This window comes from Larus michahellis, chromosome 17 (assembly GCF_964199755.1).
Source record: "Larus michahellis chromosome 17, bLarMic1.1, whole genome shotgun sequence".
NCBI lineage: Eukaryota > Metazoa > Chordata > Aves > Charadriiformes > Laridae > Larus > Larus michahellis.
Window position 1 is genome coordinate 1,322,966 of NC_133912.1, and position 13,037 is coordinate 1,336,002.

Consider the following 13,037-nt stretch of genomic DNA (forward strand, 5'->3'; position numbering starts at 1 on the left):
GCAACTTGAGGCCGTTTCCTCTTGTCCTATCACCTGTTCCTTGGGAGAAGAGCCCGACTCCCCCTGGCTACCCCCTCCTTTCAGTGAGTTGTAGGAGCAAGAAGGTCTCCCCTCGGCCTCCTTTTCTCCAGGCTGAACAAACCCAGTTCCCTCAGTCGCTCCTCACAAGACTTGTTCTCCAGACCCACAGCCTTGCAGACCCACAGCCTGGGAGCCACTGCTCTGCAATGCCACGTTGTCCCCTGCATTTGAAGGACCCTTGTAGGCCCTGTATTTGTCCAGCCAGGAGCTCCCAGCCCGTAGGTATGGGCTTTGCTCCCAGATGGGGAGCTTCACGCAGTGTTTCGTGCCCCAGATGCCCCGTTCCCCACCTCCCCGGCAGCGATTCTTACCACGCCCGAGCCGCGCTTCATCCAGACGATGGTGAGAGACGGGTTCCCAGTCCAGGCACAGTTGAAGACTGCGTCCGAGCCCAGGTCAACGAGGAGGGACTGCGGTTCTGTTGCCATCCTGGGCCCAACTGCACAGAGGAGACCGGAGTTACCCCCAATATTGGGCTGTGTCAACCAGAAACTCTCAAACCAAAGAGTCCACTGTGCCAGAGGCAGCAGTGGTAGGTCTTGGTGGACCTATGGGTCACAGCCCCATAAGGCCCCCAAATAAAGAAGGCGTTGCCTGCTGCGACCCCAGAATGACCAGCTCCCCAAGGGCCACCACCATGGGCTGTGCGCTCATAAGGCAGGAGGAAACTATGGATTCCACCACCAGAGCATTTAAAAGTCTGAGCTGCAAGAGACCGGTCACCAGCTAGTCCTGGTCACCCTGGGCAAGCCAGATCTAGCCCTGTCCCCTTCCCGTTCATTTTCAGCAGCTCTGCTGGCGCCGCTTAGCCCTGGGAAGCCATTCTCAAGCTGACGGATTACTCACAGTAGACGTCCACAGTCCTGCTGATGTTTGTGCTGCCCAGCGCGTTGGTGACCTCGCAGGAGACGGGCTCGAAGAAGAAGGTGTGGTCCACGATGGTTTCGTAGAAGTCACCGGACGCTTCCTTTATAACCTGGCCTTTTTTCGCCCACCTGTTGAAGGAGAAAGAGCATCGTGGCGGTGCTGGTTTTACGTCGCTTCCCATTTGCACGTGTGTGACGGTGGGGATTCGCCCGCCCAGCACACAGCTGGTAGTGCCGAGGGGCAGCAGGCCACGGGGTGTCCGCTGCTGCCCTTGACTTCAGGAGGGACATGTATTTGTCCTTGGCCTCGTCCGCCTCCTCCCCGCATCGTCCGCCAGGAGGTAGGGGCTCGAACCGCAGGTTTTGGAGGTGACACCAAAGCAACGCGTACGTACATCCCTACCGCAACCTTTCGAAAACAAACCAAACGTTGCCATTTCCCCGCGGAAGCCTGTTTCACTGGAAACACGCCTCATCCCTTAGGGTTGTGGGGCACGGGTGGGAGACCCCAACGGTAGGAGGGACGGGACACGGAGAACCACGGTGCCAGGAGAGTAGTCCCTGCTGCTCCAACACATCAACACTGCTGCTCCTTCCCCATCAAAACCACTAAAAAACCTTTTCGGCTTCTCCCCACTTTCACCCTCTTCTTATGGTTTTTTTCCCCCAATCAAAGAGAACTTTATCCTTTATCCCTTTAAGGCAGCTGAAATAACGTTACCCTGAAAAGCCAAGCTGGCATTTGCAACGCTGCAACTTGCAAATTGTCTTGGAGAACAAGCTGTCAACTCAGCACTTGAATTAAAGCCGCTGTTTGCCAAACAACGAGCAAATGTGACCTAATGGGGCACCATCTGGCAACCTGCCACTCCGGAGCCGGGTGGGAAAGACAGGAGACGCTGTCAGGCGGCGCGAAACTCCAGCCGCTCTTTGGGGGAAGGGAAAGAAAGCGCAGGCAGTGACCTGGGGAAAAAAATAATAATTAATAATAATAATAATAATCCTCCCCAGGTAAATCAGAGGGAAGAGGATTTCCCTGAGGAATCTCGGCCCCTGGTTTTTCGGGGCTGCCCTCCTCTGGTTGCGCTGGAGGGGTCGGGGGTGTTTGGGATGGGGAAAGACGCAGGTGCTGGGAGCTGGGCTCGCCCCATCGGGCGCCGGAGGGACGAGCCACGGATGCTGCATCCCACGCAGGGTCGGTGGGGTGGCTGGGGGGAAGCCGTCACCGCATCACGGAAGGACGGGGGTTGGAAGGGACCTCTGGAGGTCACCTAGCCCAAACCCCCGTCCCCTTCGAGGCGAACAGCGTCTGCTCATGGTCCTCCCATGGGTCTCCTACTCTTGCCTCTACTGCTCTCCACTGCTCATCCCCACCGCTCTGCTACGAGTTCCCCTTGGACTAGATGACCTTTAAAGGCCCCTTCCAACCCAACGCATTCTATGAATGCCAGACTCGCGCTGCCCCAAAGACAACCCGAGACAACCGGAGCTACGGCGAACTCATACAGAGGGTCTGCAGGCACAGACGGCCTCCCCACGTTGCCTCCGCGGGGCCGGAGCGAGAGCCAAATGCCGGTCCACGGCGTTTGCTGCTGGAGCAAATTCCCCCGGCGCCTGCTAACGTGAACCTAATTGAACAAGGACAGCTGACCTGCGAGGCTTCACCCACCATCTGATGACACAGGCGTTTCGAAAGAGATGTATTAGCGGTACAGATGTGAGCTGATTTGTATGCGCTTCTCTGCTCCCTCATTTCATTTATCTTCGCACCTCTAACGGATGCTGACTGGCCACTTCAGCTTCCCTCCCCTCCCTTCCTCCCCGGACTCCCCCTTCAATAATTCATCAGGAGACGCTGCTTGTGTTTCCAGGGCTGCGCTTCACGTGTTAATGAGGGTGGTTCCTCGTACGGAAATAAAAGCACAAGCGACACCGTCCAGGTGCTGTCCTAAGGTTCGAATGGTCCGGTGATGCTTCGGTGATGCCTTTCTCCTTCCAGAGGGAACTCCAACCCAAGGCAAGGGGCTGGCAAGAGGTCGGCCGGCAAGGCTGATCTCAGCGTCGCGCTTCCCTGCCTCCTGACGGGATCTGCCTTGCCCTGCTGCCTGCCTGCCGCTGGAACGGTGCTGCCCATGGTGGAGAGCATCTGCCAGCGCTGTGGCAGCAGCTTGTCCCTTGGGGAATGTTCCTCCTCCCCGGGCTGTGGCAGGAGAGAGCCGGGGGGGATCCGCCAGAGCTCCGATATCTCGCCCCCGAAGCCTTGCATGGGTTGTGGGGTGGAGGAGACGCGTCCTCGTTGCCTCCTGTTTGGTCAAAAAGGCCTGAAGCTACATCTCAGCAACTTCTGATGACAGAAAGGGAGGAAGGAAGGAAGGTAGAGAGTTAGAGGGAAAGGGAAACTTCAGCTGGCGAACATGGAAATAAACTGGGCTTCTTGTCAGGAGTAATTCTGCTCCCCTAAGCTCCTTTTACAACTTTGTCCCCATCGAGGCTCCCGGCCACAAGCAGATTTCCAGCCTCTGAAGGAGGCACCTCTTCTGCTTCTCAGGTGCTCAAGGGAGGCACCGGGTACACGAAGCCATTTCCTTGCAGCAGTCAACGGGACGGCACCAAACCCGGAGCGGGGAATCCAGCCGCTTCTCTTTGCGCCCGGCGCTCGCCCGGTTATTTTGCACAAACCCGCCCTTCCCTGCTCTGCAAAGGTCAAGAAGGAGGTTGCGAGGTGAGGATAAAAGTGTCTTGTGAGCTCCCTGGGTCACGTCCTCGCAGGCCTCCTCCCAGCAGGGACACGGAAACCAGACAGAGAAGCGTCCGGAGGTGGGCTGGAGCTGGGCGGAGATCCTCCGGGACGTTGTCAAAGAAAGCAAAACGGAAGGGAAGGTTTCCAAGGGTCGCTTGACTTTGGAGCGGTTTGGGAAAACACAGGTCAACGACAACCGTGGCGGGGGGGCTTTATGTATTTGTTCAAAACCCAGCGCTTCGGCAAAACTGGATTTCCCGAGCGCGGAGATGTGTCACAAACAGCAAATTTTCATGCTTCAGCGGAGATCAAGGTCCTTGCTCCGGTTTTCCAAGGCTTAACACCGCTAAATCAATGTAGCTGAACAAGCAGTATGGATCTTTTGTAACGTCAAATTGGTTTTTAATAACGACTGCTGAGAACCCTCTCGGAAAGCTTCCCGGGATGTGCTCGCGGACAGCCAGAAGGCAAGTTACGCGTGGTTTTAACAAGCCCATAACATGCCTTACCCACCTATTAACCTTCCGGTAATTATTTATAACTAGAATCTGAATAAAACGGAGCCCGGAAGATGGGGAGGATGCTCCAGCCGCCCCATCCAACCACCTCCACCGCTTCGGCTCTTCCCGCTTCCTTCCTGACTCCATCCCACCCAGAGCTCCGTGTGCCACCCCCCGCCTCGAGAGCAGGGGCTCCTTTCATTTATATTGTTACCTTGAAGGTATTTATCGATTGCGGACGCGTCGCCCAGGGTCTTTTCCAGACGGTATAAATTTACGTCCTTTTAGTCCCTTCTCGTACGGCTTCGCCGCTAACTCGCCCATCGTTTTTCGCGGCTCGTTTTCTCCCCGCGCCAACCCACACCGCGGGGGCTGTGGGGACAGGGGGAGCACAGCATCCTTGTGTCCCCCCCCGGCCTCCCCCTGCCGATATTGCCCCAGGAGAGGGGTGAGGGTCTGCCCTTGGGGATCCTGCCCAAAGCACCCGTTCTCATGACTTTTTTTTCTTGGGCTTGCCACGCCGCAGGGAGGGACTCAAAGGTCGGCGCAGCAGAGGGGACACCGTGGGACCCATCCCAGTCTCCCCGCGCTTCTCGGGATGCGCTTCTGCATCCTCATGAGCAGCATCACCGCGAGGTGCCTTCGCTGCCTGCTCCCTACCGCCGACACGAGCCTTTTGAGGACCCAGCACCAAATTCACCACTTGTCCCCAATATCTCACGTCCTGTGGCCAAGGCAGAGCTATCCTCCTATCCGCTGCTCTCCCTCGTCCCCTCGGGCTTTGCACGTTTTCTCCTCTTTTTTTCTCTTCATCAAGCACCATCTCAGCCTTTTTCCCCAGATGAGCGTTTCTTCCCCTCCGGGCTGAGTTTCATTTTGTTATTTCCTTTCCCATATTTCTAACCTGCGCTTGTTTTTCTCCGGCCTCCCTGGAGGCAGTGCCCAGCGCCTCCCGATTCGGTATCTTCTGGAAATTGAATCAGCCCGGGTGATGGAGGAAAAAAAAAAAAAAAAAAAAACAAATTTCAGCCGGGAAACAGATATTTCGATCCAGCCTTCAAAGGGATTATTACAGACAGCAATGAAAAAACAGTGATTAAAGAATAAAAAAAAAACCCCACACCTGTAGTGGGTCCTTTTAACACTTAAAGATAAGAGGGAGGGGGAACTGTTCTACGGAGACATTCTCCAAGGAAATAGCATTTTTCGGACTCCATCGATCGCTTCCCAGCTAAGAGTGCACACGAACAAATAAGAAAGGACGGTTTGGGATGTGGATCACAAGCAACGCTGGGCCTTTGTTTTGGTTTTCACACGTCCGTGTTTCTCCAGTGACCCGCTCCGGTTTCCCAAGGAAGCCTGCCAAAAGCCAGGATGAAGCACCCGAACTTCCTCCCAGGGTCTCGGTGGAAGATGCTCAACCGAGTCATCCTCTGCCCAAGGGGTTTTCACCCAGCAGCTCCATCACTTATCCCCAGGGACGCCGTTCCTGGCTGGGTTTCCAGGCTCCTGGAGCCCGTGAAGAGCCACCCGCGCTCGCACCGAGAGCGTGATGTGCCCTGTAGAGCGTCGGCCCAGAGAGGAGCATCGCCAGCGAGCGCTTATCCGCCCGAGCGCCGCCCGAGCTCGCCGTTAACGAACAAATTCCTCTGCCTGCGGTACGAGGACTCGCGATTCTTCAACAAACGGCGTGCGTGAACAAGGGAAGGCCGCGGCTGTCTCCAGCATCTCAAGAACAACGGCACAGGGAGGCTGGGGCTCTCCGAACTCTTACCGCGCCCCACCAAGCGCTACTTAAATCCACGCTGCGGGCTCCGAGGGAGGTGTTTTCCAGTTGCCAGCAGCCGGCGCGCTCCTTGAACCAGCCCTCCCGGCAGATCGGCTGCTCTGATGGCGTCTAACCCGGGGAAGTGGAGTGTGTCGTAGTTTTTAATTAACAATGCAAAATAAAGCAGTTGCTTGCCATATAAATTGTGTTTACTAAGAATGACTTAAAATAGATAAATATTTTCTTGGACGCATTTTAATTGCTCAATAAAAGTACCAAGAACACCCACAAATACCTTAAATAAATGCACGGCTCACGGAATGAATTAATTAACATTTCATTCCTGGGAATGGCTATTAATTGCTACAAATTGCTCAGAGAATGGGTTTTGTTGCTTTATTGCCGGCAGCGTCTTCGATTCCTAGTGCTGTTAACGTGGCAGTCCGGCTCCCGCCCTCGGAGGAGAGCCGTCCCCGCGCGGGATGGCTGCCAGCGGGATGCTGCCAGCACCCCCGCCGCGTGCCGGTGGGGGGCACCCCCATAGCCCTGGCGTTCCCCCCGTGGGGAGGAGCTGATGGAGAAGGACGGCGTTTCCTGGACGATGTGCTGGCATCCCTCGGAGGTAGGTCCGAGATGGGCCGGGCCGGCGTCTGGCTCGCGGCGGCAGCTCCACCTTTGCAGAGCGCCCCCCGTGAGCGACAAGTCCTGTGAGAAACGATTGAGTGAGGAACGCAGCCCGAGCGGCCTCGCGCTACCCCCCCTGCCCGGCCCCGGCGTGATGCATCGCGCAAATTATTTCTTTATTAAGACTAAATTTCCATAATGGTGATCTACGGGGTTATTCCTCTTCTCCTGCCTGCTCCCTCCCTAATGAAGACATGTGGGCCCTGTGCGGTTCCTCAGCCACGTGTCTGCCGTCCTCCCCCCCGTGCCGACGCAGCGGGTTCGGTTATCGGCCGGCGCAGGCGATAGGTAATCTCTCCGCCATCTAAATTACAAGGTTGGGTCTTCCATCTTGGGCTTGAATCAAGTCCAGGAGGGCAGAGCCTCGAGTGAAGCGCTGAGCATCCTCGCCAATGGCCGGCCAGTCCTTGAGCGGGTTGGGGGAGCAAAAGTGATGGTACCCACCGTCACCGCGCTGATGGGAGAGGCCACCAGTGGTTACCCCCCCCGCCCAGGAGACGGCATGCTCAAGGAAAGGCTTCCAAGCCTCCAGCCCCTGTCCTGATGAGCCTCCATCCACGCACGGCTGCCGCAACAACGGTGTCTTCCCAGACCTGTCCCCGACGTGGGCATCGGTGCCAGCCTTGCTAATCTCCCCCCCCGCCTGTTTTTTGTTTTTTTTTTTTTTTATTGTTCCCATGTGGCTTTTTTCTTCCGAAACAGCAAGAAAAATTGCAACCTCTTCCAGAATTTCAAGCATTCAGACGTGAATCCCAGACGAGGACATGTTTGGTGTCTGATTGCGCTCGCTGCGATGCACCAGCTACCGGGGCCTGATTGTTTTTCAACACTCTGGGGTTTTGATGATAATAATAACACCTCGCTGCGCGGGAGAAACCTCTGGCTTGATTTCCTACCTAATCTCAGCTTCGGCGTTCCCCCTCCTGCCAAGCCGGGAGGCCAGTGAGGAGCCTGATTGCTCATCAAACTGCCGTCTTTAGGGGAGGCGCATGGGTTTTGCATCTCCTCCTCACCGTCAGCAGGTCCCGAGAGTGGGAAAAATCAGTGAGGGGTTACTTAGAGCTCCCCAAACCATGCCTGAAGATGTACAGCTCTCCGGAGAGCGTTGGGATACCGGAGCAGAGATGGGCAGGACCACTCCAGGGCCTGGAGAAACCAGGGTGAGGTTTCTCTCTCTCCCAGATGGCACAATTAAAGCCGTGTCACCCGGCCGGCACAGCCTGTACGAGTGGTCATTTGTTTTGGTGAGAAAACAATCAAAACAGCCTTTCCCCGTAGCACAGTGATCAGAACAAATTGGCCGCAGAAGCGGAGGGGAAGAAGTAAACAAAGCTGTTAACTTGTCAATGACTTGACTGATCAACCGTTGTAAATAGTTAAAGCCGGCTGACGAGCCGTGCAGATAATCAATGGCCTAACGCTAGGCACCGCAGCCCCAGGACCGGGCACGAGCGGAGCTTGCAGCTGGAGCTGCAGAAGATCCAGCCGGGAGCGTGCCCCGTGGACCTCTGCTCGCACCAGAGGTGCAAGGTGGCCACGGACCCCACGGGTGGCTTGGCCGGGGGACGGCGAGAAATAATACCTGCCTGGTGCATGTGCATCCCATGCTAGATCACGTCCATCCCACGCTGGACCACGTACATCCCACGCTGGATCATGTGCATCCCACGCTGGACCACGTGCATCCCACGCTGGATCACGTCCATCCCACGCTGGACCACGTGCATCCCACGCTGGACCATGTGCATCCCACGCTGGATCACGTGCATCCCACGCTGGATCACTTGCATCTCACGCTGGATCACTTGCATCTCACACTGGATCGCATACATCCCACGCTGGACCACGTGCATCCCACGCTGGATCACTTGCATCTCACACTGGATCGCATACATCCCATGCTGGATCACGTGCATCCCACGCTGGATCACTTGCATCTCACGCTGGATCGCGTACATCCCACGCTGGATCGCATACATCCCACGCTGGATCACGTGCATCCCACGCTGGATCACTTGCATCTCACGCTGGATCGCGTACATCCCACGCTGGATCACGTCCATCCCACGCTGGATCACGTGCATCCCATGCTGGAGCACGTACATCCCACGCTGGATCACTTGCATCCCATGCTGGACCACGTGCATCCCACACTGGATCACGTGCATCCCACACTGGACCACGTGCATCCCACGCTGGACCACGTGCATCCCACACTGGATCACGTGCATCCCACACTGGACCACGTCCATCCCACGCTGGATCATGTACATCCCATGCTGGATTACGTGCATCTCACGCTGGATCACGTGCATCCCACGCTGGATCACGTACATCCCACGCTGGATCACTTGCATCCCACGCTGGGTCACGTGCATCCCATGCTGGACCACGTCCATCCCATGCTGGACCACGTGCATCCCACGCTGATCACGTCTATCCCACGCTGGACCACGTGCATCCCACACTGGATCACGTCCATCCCACGCTGGACCACGTCCATCCCATGCTGGACCACGTGCATCCCATGCTGGACCACGTGCATCCCACGCTGGACCACGTGCCTGAGTCGCTGACATTCCCAGCGCTGCGGCACAGTCCGTACAGGATTACAGCCACTGGCTTTTCCAGCAGGGAGGTGTTGGCCACCAGCGCGCCCCCCCAGATCCCTCTTCCCCGGCTCCCTTCCCGGCACAAGGGGCTGGCAGGGAAGCTCATCCCCTCTGGAAGGAGACCGGAGGTGCGCCGGTGCAAAAGCTATTAATTACTATTTCAAAACAAAAGTACAAAAATTCACCGGCTGGGTGATTCCTTCTGCAAATCGGGCCGTTTTCTTGACAGATCAAACCGAACTGCAGCCGCCTTCGATCTGGCGCTCTTTTCATCCCGCCGTTTAAAATCCGTCCCGTTCCCCCCGCTTCCTCCACCCCCTCACACGAGAGGGCTGTGCCCCAATCCTGCCCCCATTAATCCCTCTTTTGGTGCTTCTCTTGCCACGACGGCTGCTTTTCTTCCCCCTCCCCTTTCACAAGGCTTTTGCAATAACTCCTCTCCCCTCGGCCCCAGGATCATAGGAAAATCGTACTTTTTCCCATCCCCTCCCGGATTAAATGACTGACGTTAAATTCCTGATTTTTCTAGGAGCAGGGAAAGTTTAAAACCATTCCGAGGGGGCTGAAGAAGCGGGCTCCGACAGCCGGCTGCCAAAACTGCTTATCCTGGGGCAATACTGGGGCTGTGATGTGGGTCACCCCCTAGTCCTGGATGAGTTTAGAGGTGTCACCTCTCCCGGGGGGCGGATTTTACCCCTTCGGCAGCGATGCTGCGTTTCATTTCTCCTGCCTACGTCGCCTCGACTTACCCCGCCACACAACAGACATGACTAATAGCTTAGCTATTCTTTCTCGCGCGGGGCCGGGCAATCCAATTTCGTCACGGGGGGTTTGTGGTCCCTCAAGCCGTTTGACGGGATTAGTCCCTTCTGGGGTCTTCCTACCCCACTCCACCCCCGTAGCGGAATTTCTGTAGGCAGATTTACGGCTGCTGGCGTGTCGAAGCGCTAATTCTCCGCCGCGCTTATCCTCCTGCTTAGTGAATCCGTGCCGTGAAACCGTTCAAACCCGCCTTGCCCTCGACTACGGCTCTTATTTTCCACCTAAAAAAACCCCATCACCCCCGCTTGCGGCCTTTACAACTTTACACCTCACCGTGCAATTCTTTTGGGGGTTGCGGAAAAAAAAAACCTCTCGGAGCCGGTGCTGGGCTGAGACCGCGTGTTTCGGATCGCTTGAGGCTACCTGATCCGCACGCTTCAGGGCAGAAATGATGGGGGCGCAGGGAGGAATGCCTCCTGCCCTCCTGCGCACGGGATTCACGCAAGGCCAGAGAGCCGTTGGGTGGCCAGGGCTTTTCAAAGGGTTTTGCTTGCTCTTGGCTGACTCCTAAAGCCCCTCTGAGGTTTCCATCTGGGCTCGATTTCGAGCCGTTTGAAGGGCTTTGCGGTTTGATCTCCGCAGCGCGGCTGACCTCTCGCTGGCACGGAGAGAGAAGACAGACCTCGGGAGAGGTTTACGTTAACTCTTCAAGGAGGGTGACCAACCTTGCTTTGGCTACGGTGCCCACCAGCCTGAGCCACATCCCTCCAACTTTCCAGCCCCAGCTCCGAGCAACCTCAGCGAGTCCCCCTAAAGCCCTTCCTCTCCCATGACAAGCTGCTGTTGCCATCCCATCGTTGAGGCTGGCGTTTCAGGCTCTATCCATCTGAATTTTTGGCACGTCCTCAGGTTGGTGTGAGGCACAACCCCTTCGCTGGCAGGTTCCTTGGCCAGTCCTGCCAGAAGAGTTAATTATTCAGGGCCGAACTGTGTCTAGATCAAACGATTCACGTTAGGATTATCAACACAGGCAACTGTGCTCAGAGGCGCGCACCCCAGGTGAAGACGGGTTGAGTCCTAATTACGTGGGAATCTTCTCGCGGAAGATGCCAAGGGCAGCAATTTCTGTGTAATCCAACATGGGCTCCCACTGCCTGAACTGCGAGTAACTTGGCGATCTGGCAATTCATAAGGAGGAATAATAGATGATATATCCAGAAACGCATTCCCGTCGTGCTAATGCAAACAGACGGGCAACATGCGGGTGGAGAAGGAGCATAAAGTTGTGAGTTCACCAAAAGTTCATCTTTTCACTATGAAATCCATCCATCCATCCATCCATCCATCCCTTCCTCCCTCCCTCCCTCCCTCCATCCATCCATCCATCCCTTCATCCCTCCATCCATCCCTCCCTCCCCAAACTTATGCTCAAGTCACTATTCTTGGCCGAGCCTCTTGAATCCCTTTAGACCACGGTAGTCACAACACTGCTCTTCTCAGCCATGTCACGAGAAAAACCGAACGTGGCTGCCCACTGGTACGACAGACTGACCCACGAGAGCTATGCAATTATCTATCGACTTCCGTAGAAAACAGTGAGAAACAGCATTTTTGAAAAAAAAACCAAAAAACAACCAAACAAGTTTCCCGAAGTAAAATCCAGTAAGTCCTTAATTACACACTTCAACAGCAAAGCAGAGCTGAGCAATGAGCATTGCTTGATGCTTTCCAGACAAACGGCCTCCTGATCCAGAGCCAACAGCTCGCGCTCTTCCTTTGCTTTAATATTTGCCAACAGCTTCCAGAGAGAGTTTCCACAGGAGCAGAAACCCAGGGATAACTTCAAGACCTGAAGTTAACAGAGTTAGTCCACGATCTCACCCAGTGGATGAGACCAGAAGCTACCAAAGTCATCCAGGTTTGCGGAGGAAAGGCTCTCCTGCGAGAAACCGCCCCAGCTCAGCTCCTGCCAGCTTTTTGCTCCATTTTCCCTAGATTTGCTCTTTCCCGACGACCCCACCCTGACTTCCCGGCCGAGGAAGCCTGTGCGACGTTTGCCCAAGCTCGGCGGCCCATCCGCACGCCAACAGCCTACGTACGGCGGGACGAGCCCCCTGACTGCCGGTGCCCAAGACCAGTCACGCGTGCTGGGGAAATTACTGGGACACGCGTTCCCGGCGGGGCGAGCAGGACCCAATGGGGTTTATTTTGGGACGCTGGCATCTGCTGGGTTTTCTGATACTCACGCCGTGCATGTTGGCCTGCATTTTGTAGCTACCCTGACAGCTCTTTTAAGCTGAGGCATTTCCAAGGATGCCGCTGGGGGAATTAGTCAAATGAACGATAACTGATACCGACTGCAACCATCAAGTCACCACCAGTTTAGCGGCGCAGAGACGGCGACAGCGGATGCTAACAGCTTCGTCCCCCACTTAAACCCCCTTCTAACCCCTGAAAACGGCAATAAAGGAGCGAAGAGGGAATGAGGAAGTGAAATCCTTTAGCAAAGCACCTGCAGGGCCGAGGTGGGTGCAAGCCCTGTCTCCATCCCGGCTCCTTCTTGCACACCCCCACCTCATCATTCACATCTTGCTTGTCCCTGGCCACGTTCCCCACCTCTGGCATGAAAGCAGAAAAAACCTCAAAGAGAGCTGAAGGCCTCTTAAATCAACGTCTTTCCCAGCTCGGAAGCTCTAAGAGGATTCATTATTTATATCGCACAAACACAAAAGCTTAGCATATTTTAAGCTGTCTGAAACGACTTCAAGGCAACTCTTCTTCTCTCTTCTTTTTTTTTTTTTAACTAAACACATTGAGATGTCTCCGAATCGAGCGGCAGGAGGAAACTCTCTTTTTCTTTCAAAAGAGAAAATAAAATGGAGGGATGGAGGGAGAGAAAGGAAAAAAAACCCCGTGATCCGGCTTGCGATCACCAAGGAACACCCACCAGGGGATGTTCCCTGTGAGATGCTGGCGTAACCCTTAGATAGATTCCTTCCTGACATCCCACGGAGGTTATGGCAG

General features: G+C 55.6%; 1 protein-coding gene across 9 annotated transcripts in view; it reads right to left on the reverse strand.

Moving 5' to 3' along the window:
* The window catches only part of KIRREL3 (kirre like nephrin family adhesion molecule 3), a 357,155-nt gene that overhangs the window by 28,912 nt on the left and 315,206 nt on the right, over nt 1-13,037 (reverse strand). For all 9 annotated transcript variants that reach the window (XM_074560973.1, XM_074560972.1, XM_074560971.1 and 6 more), the window contains 2 exons: nt 928-1,076; nt 393-520 (listed from right to left, as the gene is read on the reverse strand). In XM_074560973.1, coding sequence (XP_074417074.1) covers nt 393-520; nt 928-1,076 — 277 coding nt within the window. The remainder of the gene's footprint in view (nt 1-392; nt 521-927; nt 1,077-13,037) is intronic.